Source organism: Branchiostoma belcheri, unplaced genomic scaffold, assembly GCF_001625305.1.
Source record: "Branchiostoma belcheri isolate BF01 breed outbred unplaced genomic scaffold, Haploidv18h27 scaffold416, whole genome shotgun sequence".
Classification (NCBI taxonomy): Eukaryota; Metazoa; Chordata; class Leptocardii; order Amphioxiformes; family Branchiostomatidae; genus Branchiostoma; species Branchiostoma belcheri.
Window position 1 is genome coordinate 28,927 of NW_017804039.1, and position 11,727 is coordinate 40,653.

At 40.5% G+C, this 11,727-nt stretch overlaps 1 protein-coding gene across 1 annotated transcript; it reads right to left on the reverse strand.

The window, feature by feature from the left end:
* Positions 1-4,733: 4,733 nt before the first annotated feature.
* Positions 4,734-11,727, reverse strand: LOC109477959 (RNA polymerase II-associated protein 3-like). Its single transcript, XM_019779415.1, has 13 exons — positions 11,712-11,727; positions 11,184-11,371; positions 9,350-9,511; positions 8,746-8,874; positions 8,150-8,277; positions 7,720-7,841; positions 7,424-7,494; positions 7,076-7,198; positions 6,583-6,827; positions 6,144-6,309; positions 5,638-5,735; positions 5,187-5,281; positions 4,734-4,828 (listed from the first exon to the last, which is right to left on the reverse strand). The coding sequence occupies exons 2-13, from the start codon at positions 11,334-11,336 to the stop codon at positions 4,734-4,736; spliced, it is 1,587 nt and encodes a 528-aa protein (XP_019634974.1). The 5' UTR covers positions 11,337-11,371; positions 11,712-11,727.

Sequence of the window (11,727 nt, forward strand, 5' to 3'; positions counted from 1 at the left end):
TTTATTTGACTTTGAAGAAGATCAGTTGATTTTTTAAAATTTATGCCAGCACTTGAAGTTGAGGAATGTAAACAAGATGGCCGCCAAAATGTTAGGTAACTTTTGACAGTCTATATTTCTTCATCAAATACCTGGATCTCTTCCATATCCTGGAATAGTTTGGGGGGATATATTTTGCTGTGTTTCATTTCATTTTAAACAAGATTAGTTGATTTTTTTGAATTTATGCCAGCACTTAAAGTTCACACACTGTAAACAACATGGCTGACTAAATTTTAGGTAAGTTTGACAGTCTATATTTCTAAATAAGAAGTTGGCATCTCCTTAATATTCCAGAATGTGTTGGAGTGATGTATGTAGTCATGTTTGATTTCACTTTGCAGAACATCAGTTGAAGTTTTATAATTTATGCCAGTGCTTGAAGTTCACATGGTGTAAACAAAATGGCTGCCCAAATTTGAAGCAACTTTGACAGTCTCTATTTCTGGATCAAAAGTCCTGATTTCTTTCATATTCCGGAATATGTTGGTTTGATATATGTATTGAAGTTTTATCCTACTTTCAAAAAGATCGTGTCAAATTTTTGAATTTATGCCAGCGCTTGAACCAAACACACTTTGTTCAGTGGGTGGGAGGGGGGCAAATACATTGTGGATTCAATTTCTCGACATCGGTTCCACCGATTATTTTCAGGTTTTCAGTGTTAAAAGGGCCCATATAGTAGTAATTAAATCAGTACTTCAAATGCGATTTCGAACTACCATACTATCACAGATCAAATTTTAATGTCGTCAGAGGGCACAAACTGCAGTTTCCCAGGACGAAAGGTTCAGAAACAGGGCAATCGGCTCTTCTATAAGTACAAGTCACATGAAAGATGAAGCACCAATGTATCCTACGTCTGTACGTACCTGGTATGTAGTCTTGCGTGGTCATCCTGGTGAACTGTGATCTGTTTTCCAACATGTACTTCATGAGCCGCCATCTTCCTTGGCGGCCATTTTGTAACAAGCCTAAATTCCCATTAAGCATTGTGTTTCCCCACCATTGTACTTAGCACCATGCTAGAACGCTGAAGTCGAACGTGGCTTGCGCTCTCGGTGTCCCCCCCTGGCAGATCATTTTTTTACTAAAAGGTAGGTGTCTATTTTCTCGGTAATATATGAGGAAGTGACAGGAAAACAGACACCAACTTTGTATGGTGGCATTCTGTACAACAATTTAAGATTATTTTGTTCTGTGACGTATGCAGTTTATGCGATCCGTGAAAGGAACTTTCGAAATGTCCCCCCTGTGACGTAGTTTCTATTCGAAATGTCCCCCCTGTGACGTAACCAGTTTATGCGATCTGTGAAAGTCGAATGGGTCTATTCTCTTCGATCAACTCGATTCTCTTCGATCAACTCGGTTCTCTTCGATCAACTCGTTTCTCTTCGATCAACTTGATGGAGGCCTGAGATATTTTGTACACTTCACCAATACTATTACAACTATCCTTGCAACTCGTTTCTCCTCGATCAACTTGTTTCTCCTCGTTCAACTCGAATCTCTTCCTTCAACTTGATTCTCGTCGTTCAATATACATACAGGATACAGGAACTTAATCCAACATTAACTATGTATTAACCTATATTTTTATGAGATCTACAATGTAGATCTCATTTGTACATTGTAATAAACTAATTGTGACATACATTACCAGACTAAGTATATTGCCAACATTTTATACTATACTACGTTTCTCGTCGTGCGATGGCTCATCGTCTCCTAGGTAGCCAACAGAGAGCCAAAGCCAGTAGGAACAAAAACATGTATGTGTCCCGGGGCAGGGAGGCCCCGCATTCTGGGCACTTCTCACCAGAATTAACAATGCAGCGAATATGGTATGAGTGCATATTATTTGCACAAGTGGTCCGTGCATCGTATACGTATATACCTTGCTGACATATACAACATCTTCCCGCAATGGCAGCAGCTAAATAAAAGCATCGCGATGCAACAATTATATAAATCACAAGGAAAAACGTTAAAGCCAGATCTTGTATGTCCATGTTGCTAAAATGAAAAGGCTTTGTTTACGCCGGTCTTATATAGGGGGCTGCAGCTGGTATGCAAATTTTAGGATTGATAAATTTTCGCCTTGTCATTGGTCATACAGTGACAGCTGTCGCCTTGCCATTGGTCCATAAGTGGACCAATTAAAGCTCTTTAGTGGACCAATCAAGCTTGTATGCAAATATTAGTTTGCTGGCGTAACACACCAGCTGGCGCAACACACCAGCTGGCGCTGATGTCATGATTAGTCATTGAGTTATTTTCAATTGAAATTTCTTCATGAAAGCATAGATCTCTCACAACTTTTCAAAATATAAGTTGACTTTTCTACAAAACGATTGGGTGCAACCGATAAAAAAGGAAGTGGTGGTACCACGGAAAGGTACTCAACAGACGTGTATAAAAGATTATGTCCATTTTACAGTGTAAATCCCTAAATCAACCTTATCATTGCAATACCGCATATTCCAATGGGGGTTTTGGGCATGGCCGAAAAATGGGGCCAAATGAATTGCTTGTAGCTTTACGAAAATTCATCAAAGAGCAAATCTGTTCACAGCAGAGATAGACCAGTATTTCAGGATACTAATAGTGGACAGGTCTTCGGACAGGTGTCTTCGGTGAGGTCCGGACTCACATGTTTCCGACCACGTCCGCATACACAGATTCATGTTCTCGGTCAGAGTTCAATCTTAATTTGAAATTCTACCTTCATGATCTGATTAAAAGTGCGCAGTTGGAGGAGGATTGAATAGAAATCCATATGCCGGGTCTTGTATTACTTGTAAAACATAAATATGCGCCAAATTTTCGTTATTCGTGGCCATATACATGTACTCACCAGAATTAACAAACTCATTTCTCGTCGTTCAACTCATTTCTCGTGGTTCAACTCATTTCTCGTGGTTCAACTCATTTCTCGTCGTTGTACTCTCCATATAAGTATAACCTCCTTGCAATGACTTTTTTTTAGTTTAAATAGTCCTCAGACCATTATTATCATAAGCACCAGTAATAGAGCTTTCTGATCTGTCTGATGTGAGTCCGGACCTCACCGAAGACACCTGTCGTGGACAGGTGTCTTCCGTGAGGTCCGGACTCACATGTTTCCGACCACGTCCGCATACACAGATTCATGTTCTAGGTCAGAGTTCAATTTTAATTTGAAATTCTACCTTCATGATCTGATTAAAAGTGCGCAGTTGGAGGAGGATTGAATAGAAATCCATATGCCGGGTCTTGTATAATTCAAGAAATTTGGCCTGAAAAATGTGTTTCTGTTTTTCAAAATGGCGCCCGCAGGCGGAAAGACAGGTTAAACAAGTTAAAGTACACTGTACATTGTACTACATAAACAACGTATATTTTACATGTTGCAGTTTTTACTATACATTTGCTAGCTGTAACGTTACATTGGTAACAATATATAGAAATTAATCGATGTTTATCATTTAAAAAACTCTTGTACAAATGTGATGGTTAGTATTAAACATCCTTGCTAATAATTACTGCTTATCTATAAATAGTATAATTAACGTGTTAAATATTGAACTTCGAAATCGGTGTCTTTGTTTTCTTGTCACCTGGCTCCTTTTTGGATAAGAAGACCACTTGTCTAAGAAGACCAGATTCCTTAGGTGCCCAGGGTGGTCTTCTTATACAAGTTTGACTATATACACTATATACTGAGGTTAGATGTATTAGATCATAGCCCAAAAGTTCATTGTCCAAAAGACTCTCAAATTCTTCAAAGACTAGTGCACTGCAAAGAAACATTTCTTATGCTTTTCAATCCTGGTACATGTATTATCTAATGTCAGTTTGTAGCAGATTGTGAGAAACCTTTACATCACTTTTTTTGCTGCACACCACTACAGATCTAATTTTGAATTGCTGTAATTTTTAATTGATTACTTATGAACTTGCAAGATGCTAGACATATCATTTTACAAAAACTACACACATGCACACACATATTTATGTATTGAGTCTTTATTTATTCATGAAAAATAATATAGCTATGACAGAAATTATGTCCACTGGCTAATATGAACAGAGGAATTATGTATGTTTGTGTATGAAAGTTACAGAATGTCTGAATATACAAAGAAATATATAATGTACCAGCTCTGAATTTTGCAACATCTCCAAGCCATAAACTGAATACAATTCTAAGTTTATGAAGAAACAATCCTAGACTACACTATGGACGGACCATCTTACAAAACACTGGAATACAGGCAAAGCCCCCAATATATGGACACACACACACACAATATACAGAGCATCGAAAAGTCTTTTTTTACAGCATTGTCAGTTTTAAACTGAAATGTAGACAGCAAAAATATAGCTATATATTTTCAGTGCATGACCACTCATGGCAGGTTACCAATCCCATCTTGCAATCAGCAAATGCCTGGTACATTTCTCTTTGTGCACAAGTTTGCTGAGATTGCACCAGTATCCTTAAATTCAGCATTTTTGGTACCTCTCTGAAGCCCTGCAGTTGTTATTTTTTAAGCCCTGCAGTTGTTGTTTTTTTTCCAAATCCACAACATACGGCACGATTGTTGAGAAAAACCCTGCATCATATAGGTCCATCGCATGATGCATATGACCAGGGCTTTTGGGCTCAGAATGTTTGACTATCCATTGAGGGTAGAACTGTATATTCTGTGTCATAGGTTTACTTCATACTTCTTACACAGTGCATCAATATCCTGTTGTGACTGATGACCCAACAACTTCAAGCCCTTGAATACTTCAAAGACAACTGGAAAACAAACAAACAAACAAATTAGTATCATGCTTTATGGTACATCACAGAAAGCAGAAAAAATACTAGAAAGGTAACATTTGCAAAGCAAATGCATAATGTCATTAATGGGTACCTTTGCATATGGTCTGCTCTGTTAATTCTTACTCAAACATAGTCATATATATGGTCAGACAAGAGTCTAAATCCCTTCTGCTATAAAATTGCAACATGATGTAACCCAACACCAGTTACCGCGGTGACAGACGGTATGGTTCAGGTCATTGACCAAGTCAGCGTTTGGAACAGAAGAAGAAGAAACAGAGCAAAAACAATATGTTTTCCTTTGGTAAACATAATTATCTGAATGACCAACCTTGCTTGTCCTTAACAGACATGAACATGATGGCCATGTTAAATCTCTTCACTTCAGACAGGCTGCTCAACACACTGTACACATCATCTTTGTTCCTGTACAAAAACAAAAGATTTCAAAAACAGTACTTTTCATACTCCTGTAGAAAATGAAATGGTGCCACACAAAAAATTGCAAAATGAGAGAATAACAATAAGCTTTTAAAACAATTTCTTGCGTGTATTCCTTCCTACATATTTTCTTACGTCTGAAAATAGTTTGGTTAAGTGTAGGACATAGGAGTTTTCTTTTACACAACCGCAGCGAGAATAAGAACTCCAGTCAGAAGCTCTGAGGAAGATGTCTGATAGACACTGAAGCACTTAGGAGAGAAATTTTGGTTGTGTAAAAGAAAACTTCTGTATCCTACATATTTTCTTTTTTTGCCAAGACCCAAAAATGTTAGACTTACGGTAAGTAGAAGTCCCTGAGAAGTGCCATGATGCCGTTGAGAATGTCTGACTCTAATGACTGCTGAAACAGCTTTACATACATGGATGGAGGGATTTGCTGGGGGGAAACATACAGTAGTTAGCAACCTGTTAGACTTGCCAGGAATATGGTAAAATGATACAACATTTTAGGTTGTGATTTATTGAAATTGCAACAGTGCAATACACGTGGAACACAGGCAGCTGTTGCTGGTGTTGTTTCCCACATAGAAACAAATACAGGACAGACAAAACTCATTTTCACTTGAGTTAAGTGAGGAAAGTCGTGTAAGGTGCCTTTCCCACGGGCACAAGGTCGGTGGCATGTCAGGACTCGAACCCGGGACCTCTTGTCGAGCACTCTGCCTTTGTACCACACAACCCCATTTAAGACTAAAAGAGACTCAGCAGTTAACATAGGTTGGGTAACCAGGCTATTACAAAACTATGTAATACTATAAGTTCATTCACCCACACATCCTCCTACCTTGAAGTACTGATAGAGAAGTTGAGGATGGCCGTGCAGCCGTCTCCAGTCTGCCTGCAGCTGTAGTGATGTCACAGGTGTACCTGGTACAGCTGGGGGGTCAGAGGTCACTACAGGTGGTTGACCCCTGGGGCTGGTGGGCTTTTTTCTTTCTACATTAGAGGTCCTGTAGTGGAAAATGATTGTTACTGAAAAGGTTTGTTCAAATTTTGGGCAACACCTTTGGGATTGACTCGGTTGCACAGTATTTATTAGATTGGATTTGAAGATATTTCAGAGTATACAACTGCAATAACTTGAGAAGTTGTCAATGGCTCTATTTTCCTAAGTTTTGTTGAATGTGTTCTTATAAGACCTGCTTATATTTTACATACACCCATTGCAATGAATGAGTTATTCTCGAAAAGATTTGAAACAAAAATAAATCAATTGAACTGACCTATTTACATTGACTTGTTGAACACCCGTATTTGGAGAATCATTAACTTCTTGTATCAAATTTTCTCTCGCTGTCTTCTCTTCACCTCCAGTTTGTAACTTTTCAAAGTTCTCAGCAGGTCTTTGTGAGGTTTCTTCTGAGGAAAATGAAGGTGGTTCTGTTGCCTGTAGATTTGTGGACAGCTGAAACATTTTCCTGTCTTCCCCACCTCCGATTTCCTCTATTTCAAGTCTCCTTAGGGGTTTCTACATTCAAAGAAGAACAGAAACATCATATTACTTATAACTTGGCCCTGCAAGCTAGTGCCAAAAACTTCTGCAATATTACTACATGTATGTATCAAAACTGTTCAATATTATCATGTATCAATATTACCATAAATCAATACTGTTCACTGTTACAATGTACAAAAAAAACAACTACCTGTATCATGTAAACTAGTTATAATTACTTTAGCTGTATAAAGTACAGAACATTCACAGAAGCTGCTGACCTTTGACCTTAAGTGCACAGGCTTGCTGATTGGTCGAACCACATGAGGCAGGTCCTTTGGCTGTGGCTTTGGTTTCTTGGTTTCTACGGCTTCCTCGGATAGCTTGGTGGCTGGTTCTAAAGCCTGAAAAATTCACCACAGATTTGACATGTACTCCAATCATTCTGGGGCACAGTATAACACTATTTGTTGATTTATACCTTGTTTTTTCTTTAAATCCAAGATACTAGACCTAATATACTGTATTCAGAAGCAGTTTAATACAATAAGTATTCAAGTACATCATCTTAGGCAGCAGAAAAGAGAGGACAATGTCTTGTCCTGCTAATAGCAGTCAGTACAACATACCTTCTTTATTCTTCTCAGCTCAGTCTGGGCCTGCTTATTGGATGGCTCCAAACTCAAGACCTTCTCAAAATCTGAAGCACAAGCACAGGAAGAAAGTTGTCAAAGTTGAGGAAACAAATCAAATGAATGAGCAATCTTTTTTGTACATGTATGAATCTTAAATCAGCAACATTTACTATGTTCCAGCTTCTAAATGTAAATTATGCAACAGCAGCAGAAAGTTGCAGTAAACTTGTCCACTTGTCCAAGGTGTAAGACTGCCCCCTGTAGATTTGTCAGAGAAGTGCAGAACCAACCTCTTTTGGCATCTTCCAGCTTGTTCAGCTCCATGCGTGCGGTGGCTCTTCTGTGGTAGGCTTTGGTGTAGGTTGGGTCCAGGTCTATTGCCAGAGTACAGTCCCGTATGGCATCCTCATACCTATACATATGGTAGAACATTGTACATACATTGTATTTACATTCTACATCTCTACCAGATACCTTTGACCCAGTGTTGACATCACACTTCAAAGAATCCACAATTCTTACTCAAACACATTCACATACACGGTGACAGGAGTCTAAATCCCTCCTGCTATAAAATTACAACATGATGTAACCCAACACTAGTTACCATGGTGACAGATGTCTGGTTCAGGTTATTTACCTTATTTGTTTGGAGAAGAGAAAACAGAGCAATAACAATATATTTTCCTTATGTGAAGGTAAACATAATAAGATGTTCACCTGTTGAGCTTGAGCAGAGCCATGGCCCTGTTGGCAGGAAGAACAGCGTTCTGAGGGTCGGCATCCATTCCTGTTGTGTAGCAGGACATCGCCTCATCATACTTCCCTTCCTTAAAGAAAGCATTTCCCTACAAACAAACAAAAGTGACAAGATAAGAAAAAGGTCCCTTTCCACTCCCTGCAGAGCATAGGGGTGGTGCCCATCTCCATTTCTGTAGTCCTTGGGCCACACAGTTGTGCAAACACTATAGCAGGGGGCTAGTACACTGGTAGTGTTGTGTGTTTGACCTTCCCACACTCTTTATTAACAGATGCTGAGTGCTAAGCAGAGAAAGCAGTATGTACTATTTTCAAAGTCTCTGGTATGACCCGGTTGGGGTTTGAACTCATGACCTCGCGGTTACAAAGCGAGCACTCCTCTACCCAATTGAGCTGTTGACAATATAAACTTCTTCTAAATTCCCTCTACCAATACATCAATACCTGGTAAGTAGATCAGACTAAAAATTTGAAACAACCCTCAGGATTGGTTAACACATGTCACTGGTGAGAAAAGTTTGAATTTTCATCCAATGGTATTGCTTGTTAGAGATTACCCTGTCCTTCTCCATGAGGGCCTGCTGCAAGAGTCTCTGCTGCTCCAGGGCCTTCTCACCGTCACTCTCACTTTCGTACTCTGAGGATGACTCCTTCTGTTCGTCTTCCAGCTTCTCAAGTTCCTTGTCCTACAAAAATGCCATTCATAAAGAACTGCAGGGTGGTTCTTTTATAGAATAAGGTACGTATAAGATTGTGAGAAATGTTGTGGGAAATTTATTTGATTGTGGAAAATCTAATTGATTGATTGAAATCTTAAGGCAAACATAACTACATGTACCAGTAGATGTATATGTGAGAAAATACATGTAGTGAGGATCTCTTTAGACATGGTGGGTTCTTTAATGTCCATTCCAAATGCCTACAAGTCATGACACTAGTGTACAAATATCAGTACTGTACAAACAAGTACTAGGAATACATGTACATCTACTATGATCTAGTAGTATAGCAAGGGGGTGGATCAAACCCTGAACTTCTAACCAAATCACCATGGTACAATAATTTTGAAGAAGAGTATAACTTCAGGGATAAGTCCATAGCCCGACAATGTTATAATATATAACTGTCTGTGTGTCTTTGTTTGTTTTTCTGACGACTTACCACATCAAACTTGTCCCATGACCTGTAGTCATATCCACTGATCCTCTTTTTCTTCTGCTGACCGTTCTGCTGACCTGGACCTGTTTCTTCCTTCTTCTCCTCTGTCTTCACCTTCTTCTTCTTCTTCTTGGCCGTGGCTCTGTTTCTTATTGGTGGTAAGACCTCCAGAAGAAATAAAAACCACCTCAGCTGGCTACGTTACACCGAACGACTTGTTACACCTAACCCTTGAACATCTAACTCTAGACATTGTTTAAAACTACCTAATGATAATGCTTCTACTGTACTTGGTGACAATGTGTTCCACTCTGCGATAGTCCTTGGAAAATATGAGTTTTTGACCACCTCAATTCTTGGTTGATAACTCTAAAATTTGAAGGCATGACTGTTTCTTGTTTTTTTTCTGAGCTGGTATTAGGTACTTAAAGGGGAGGTCCAATACTTTCAGTTTTGGGGCCTTTCTACCCAAAATCCTATTTGTAAATGGTGATTTACTGGTTTCTGCCAACCCCGCACATATTTGCCGTGATATCTGACTCGCTCGATGTTTCGCGGCTAGCGCCAGATTGTCCGCTAGGCGGCGCTGCGACTGGATCTGTGACGTAAAAGGTTTCATTGGAACAGAGTTAGTACACAAGAAGAGCTTCCACTGGCGGGTGTGTTCAGACCATTTCGAGCCTGGATGCTTCACGCGAACGTCAGTTTCAATTCCTTTCTGTTGGGCGTATGGGCGGTCGATATGAATAAATCCGTCAAAGGGTCGAGTAAGTTGCAATGTAAACAAACTGCGGTATTCGCGGTACCGACCTGTTAGATACAGGCTCCTGCACGCCCTGCCGGATCAGATCCCACCGAAAAATCAGCAACGTTCGGAGGTTTGCCGGGTGCAGAATCACATCGAAGTCAGGGTGGTTTCTAATGCATGGGTGGTCTGTACCGACGTTCTTTTCAGTGTCTGTCAGCTCTGGCAGGTCGTGACAACAAACACTCTCCCGTACAGAGGGCATTTCCAGGCAGTTTCTATTGTCTTCGTTTCCACACCGGCACCAATCCCGGTTCTCCAACCCTCTGTCTCCACATCACCTCCATCCCAAACGTTCTCATCGCCTGGATCGGGGTCAGAGTCACCACTACTGTCCGTCTGTGGCTAAAAACGGAAGGGTTGCACGCCCGCCATTGTTGTTTACGCTAGTAGCAGAATGAAACCTTTTACGTCACAGATCCAGTCGCAGCGCCGCCTAGCGGACAATCTGGCGCTAGCCGCGAAACATCGAGCGGGTCAGATATCACGGCAAATATGTGCGGGGTTGGCAGAAACCAGTAAATCACCATTTACAAATAGGATTTTGGGTAGAAAGGCCCCAAAACTGAAAGTATTGGACCTCCCCTTTAATAGTTGGTACGTCCACCAGCCTGTGTTACACAAGCTCTTGGCCGGAGGTTAATGACCCAAACTTTGAGGCGGCCGGCCGCCAGGAGCGTGATTAGTCAGGCTAGTACGTCCACCAGTTTTAATATTAGTCATTACGACATTAAACATCATGCATAGTCTGGACATTTTTCATCTGTCTTCCAGTGACACCCACTGTAGGTTTCCCACCTAGTGTGAATGCTTTTAAGGAAGGCTGGATTCACATATGAAAGAGAAGAATCTGATGTTCGACTACAGAGATCTGGATCATCCCCAGAAACCAGAGATGTCTGTGCACTGAGACTGAAAGGGAAGAGCGGTCTAAACTGGAACTCAAGCTCCTACTTGGCCGAAGACATCTACTCTAACGTTTATAATACTCCTTTTCATTTCCGTGACACTAGCACCTCTACCACAACTTACCGGTTCATGCCCTCCTTGTTGTGTCTTCAGTTGTTCGTCTTTCTTCTTGATATCGTCTTCCCAGTCGTCCAGATCCTTCAGGAAGTCCTGCATCTCCGACGCGTTCTGCCGAACCTGCATCTGGATCTCTAACGCCTTGTCGGGAGACGCCATCGCGATATTATGTTGTTGTTGTCCTTGTTTAACGTCTAAATAAGGTGAGAAATACAAGGTGAGAAATGCCGCTAGACGTGGTCTGTTGGTGCTGGTTTAGGCGTGATTCCGTGCAGAGTCAATTGCCCCTCTAGATACTTCACAATTGGTGTCTTATATTATATTATTCCAGAGATACGTACGGCAGACAGATTTCCCCCCGCGTTTTTACGGAAAATATAACGCAGTCCAGTTGAGTCAGAGTACATACAGATGTTGTTGTCCTTGTTTAACGTCTAAATATCGCACGTTTAGGCGTGGTTCAGTGCAGAGTCAATAATTTGCCTCTCTAGTTATTTGATACTTGGTGACTTATATTATTCCAAAGATACGTACGGCAGACAGATGATGT

What these genes read in the sequence shown, in the direction of transcription:
- LOC109477959 (XM_019779415.1), bottom strand. Translation starts at nt 11,336, where the DNA reads ATGGCGTCTCCCGACAAGGCGTTAGAGATCCAGATGCAGGTTCGGCAG. An exon ending in CATGGGACAAGTTTGATGTG is followed by an intron (nt 8,875 to 9,349) that starts GTAAGTCGTCAG and finishes GCATTTTTGTAG; the next exon opens with GACAAGGAACTTGAGAAGCT. An exon ending in AGCTGAGAAGAATAAAGAAG is followed by an intron (nt 7,199 to 7,423) that starts GTATGTTGTACT and finishes TGAATTTTTCAG; the next exon opens with GCTTTAGAACCAGCCACCAA.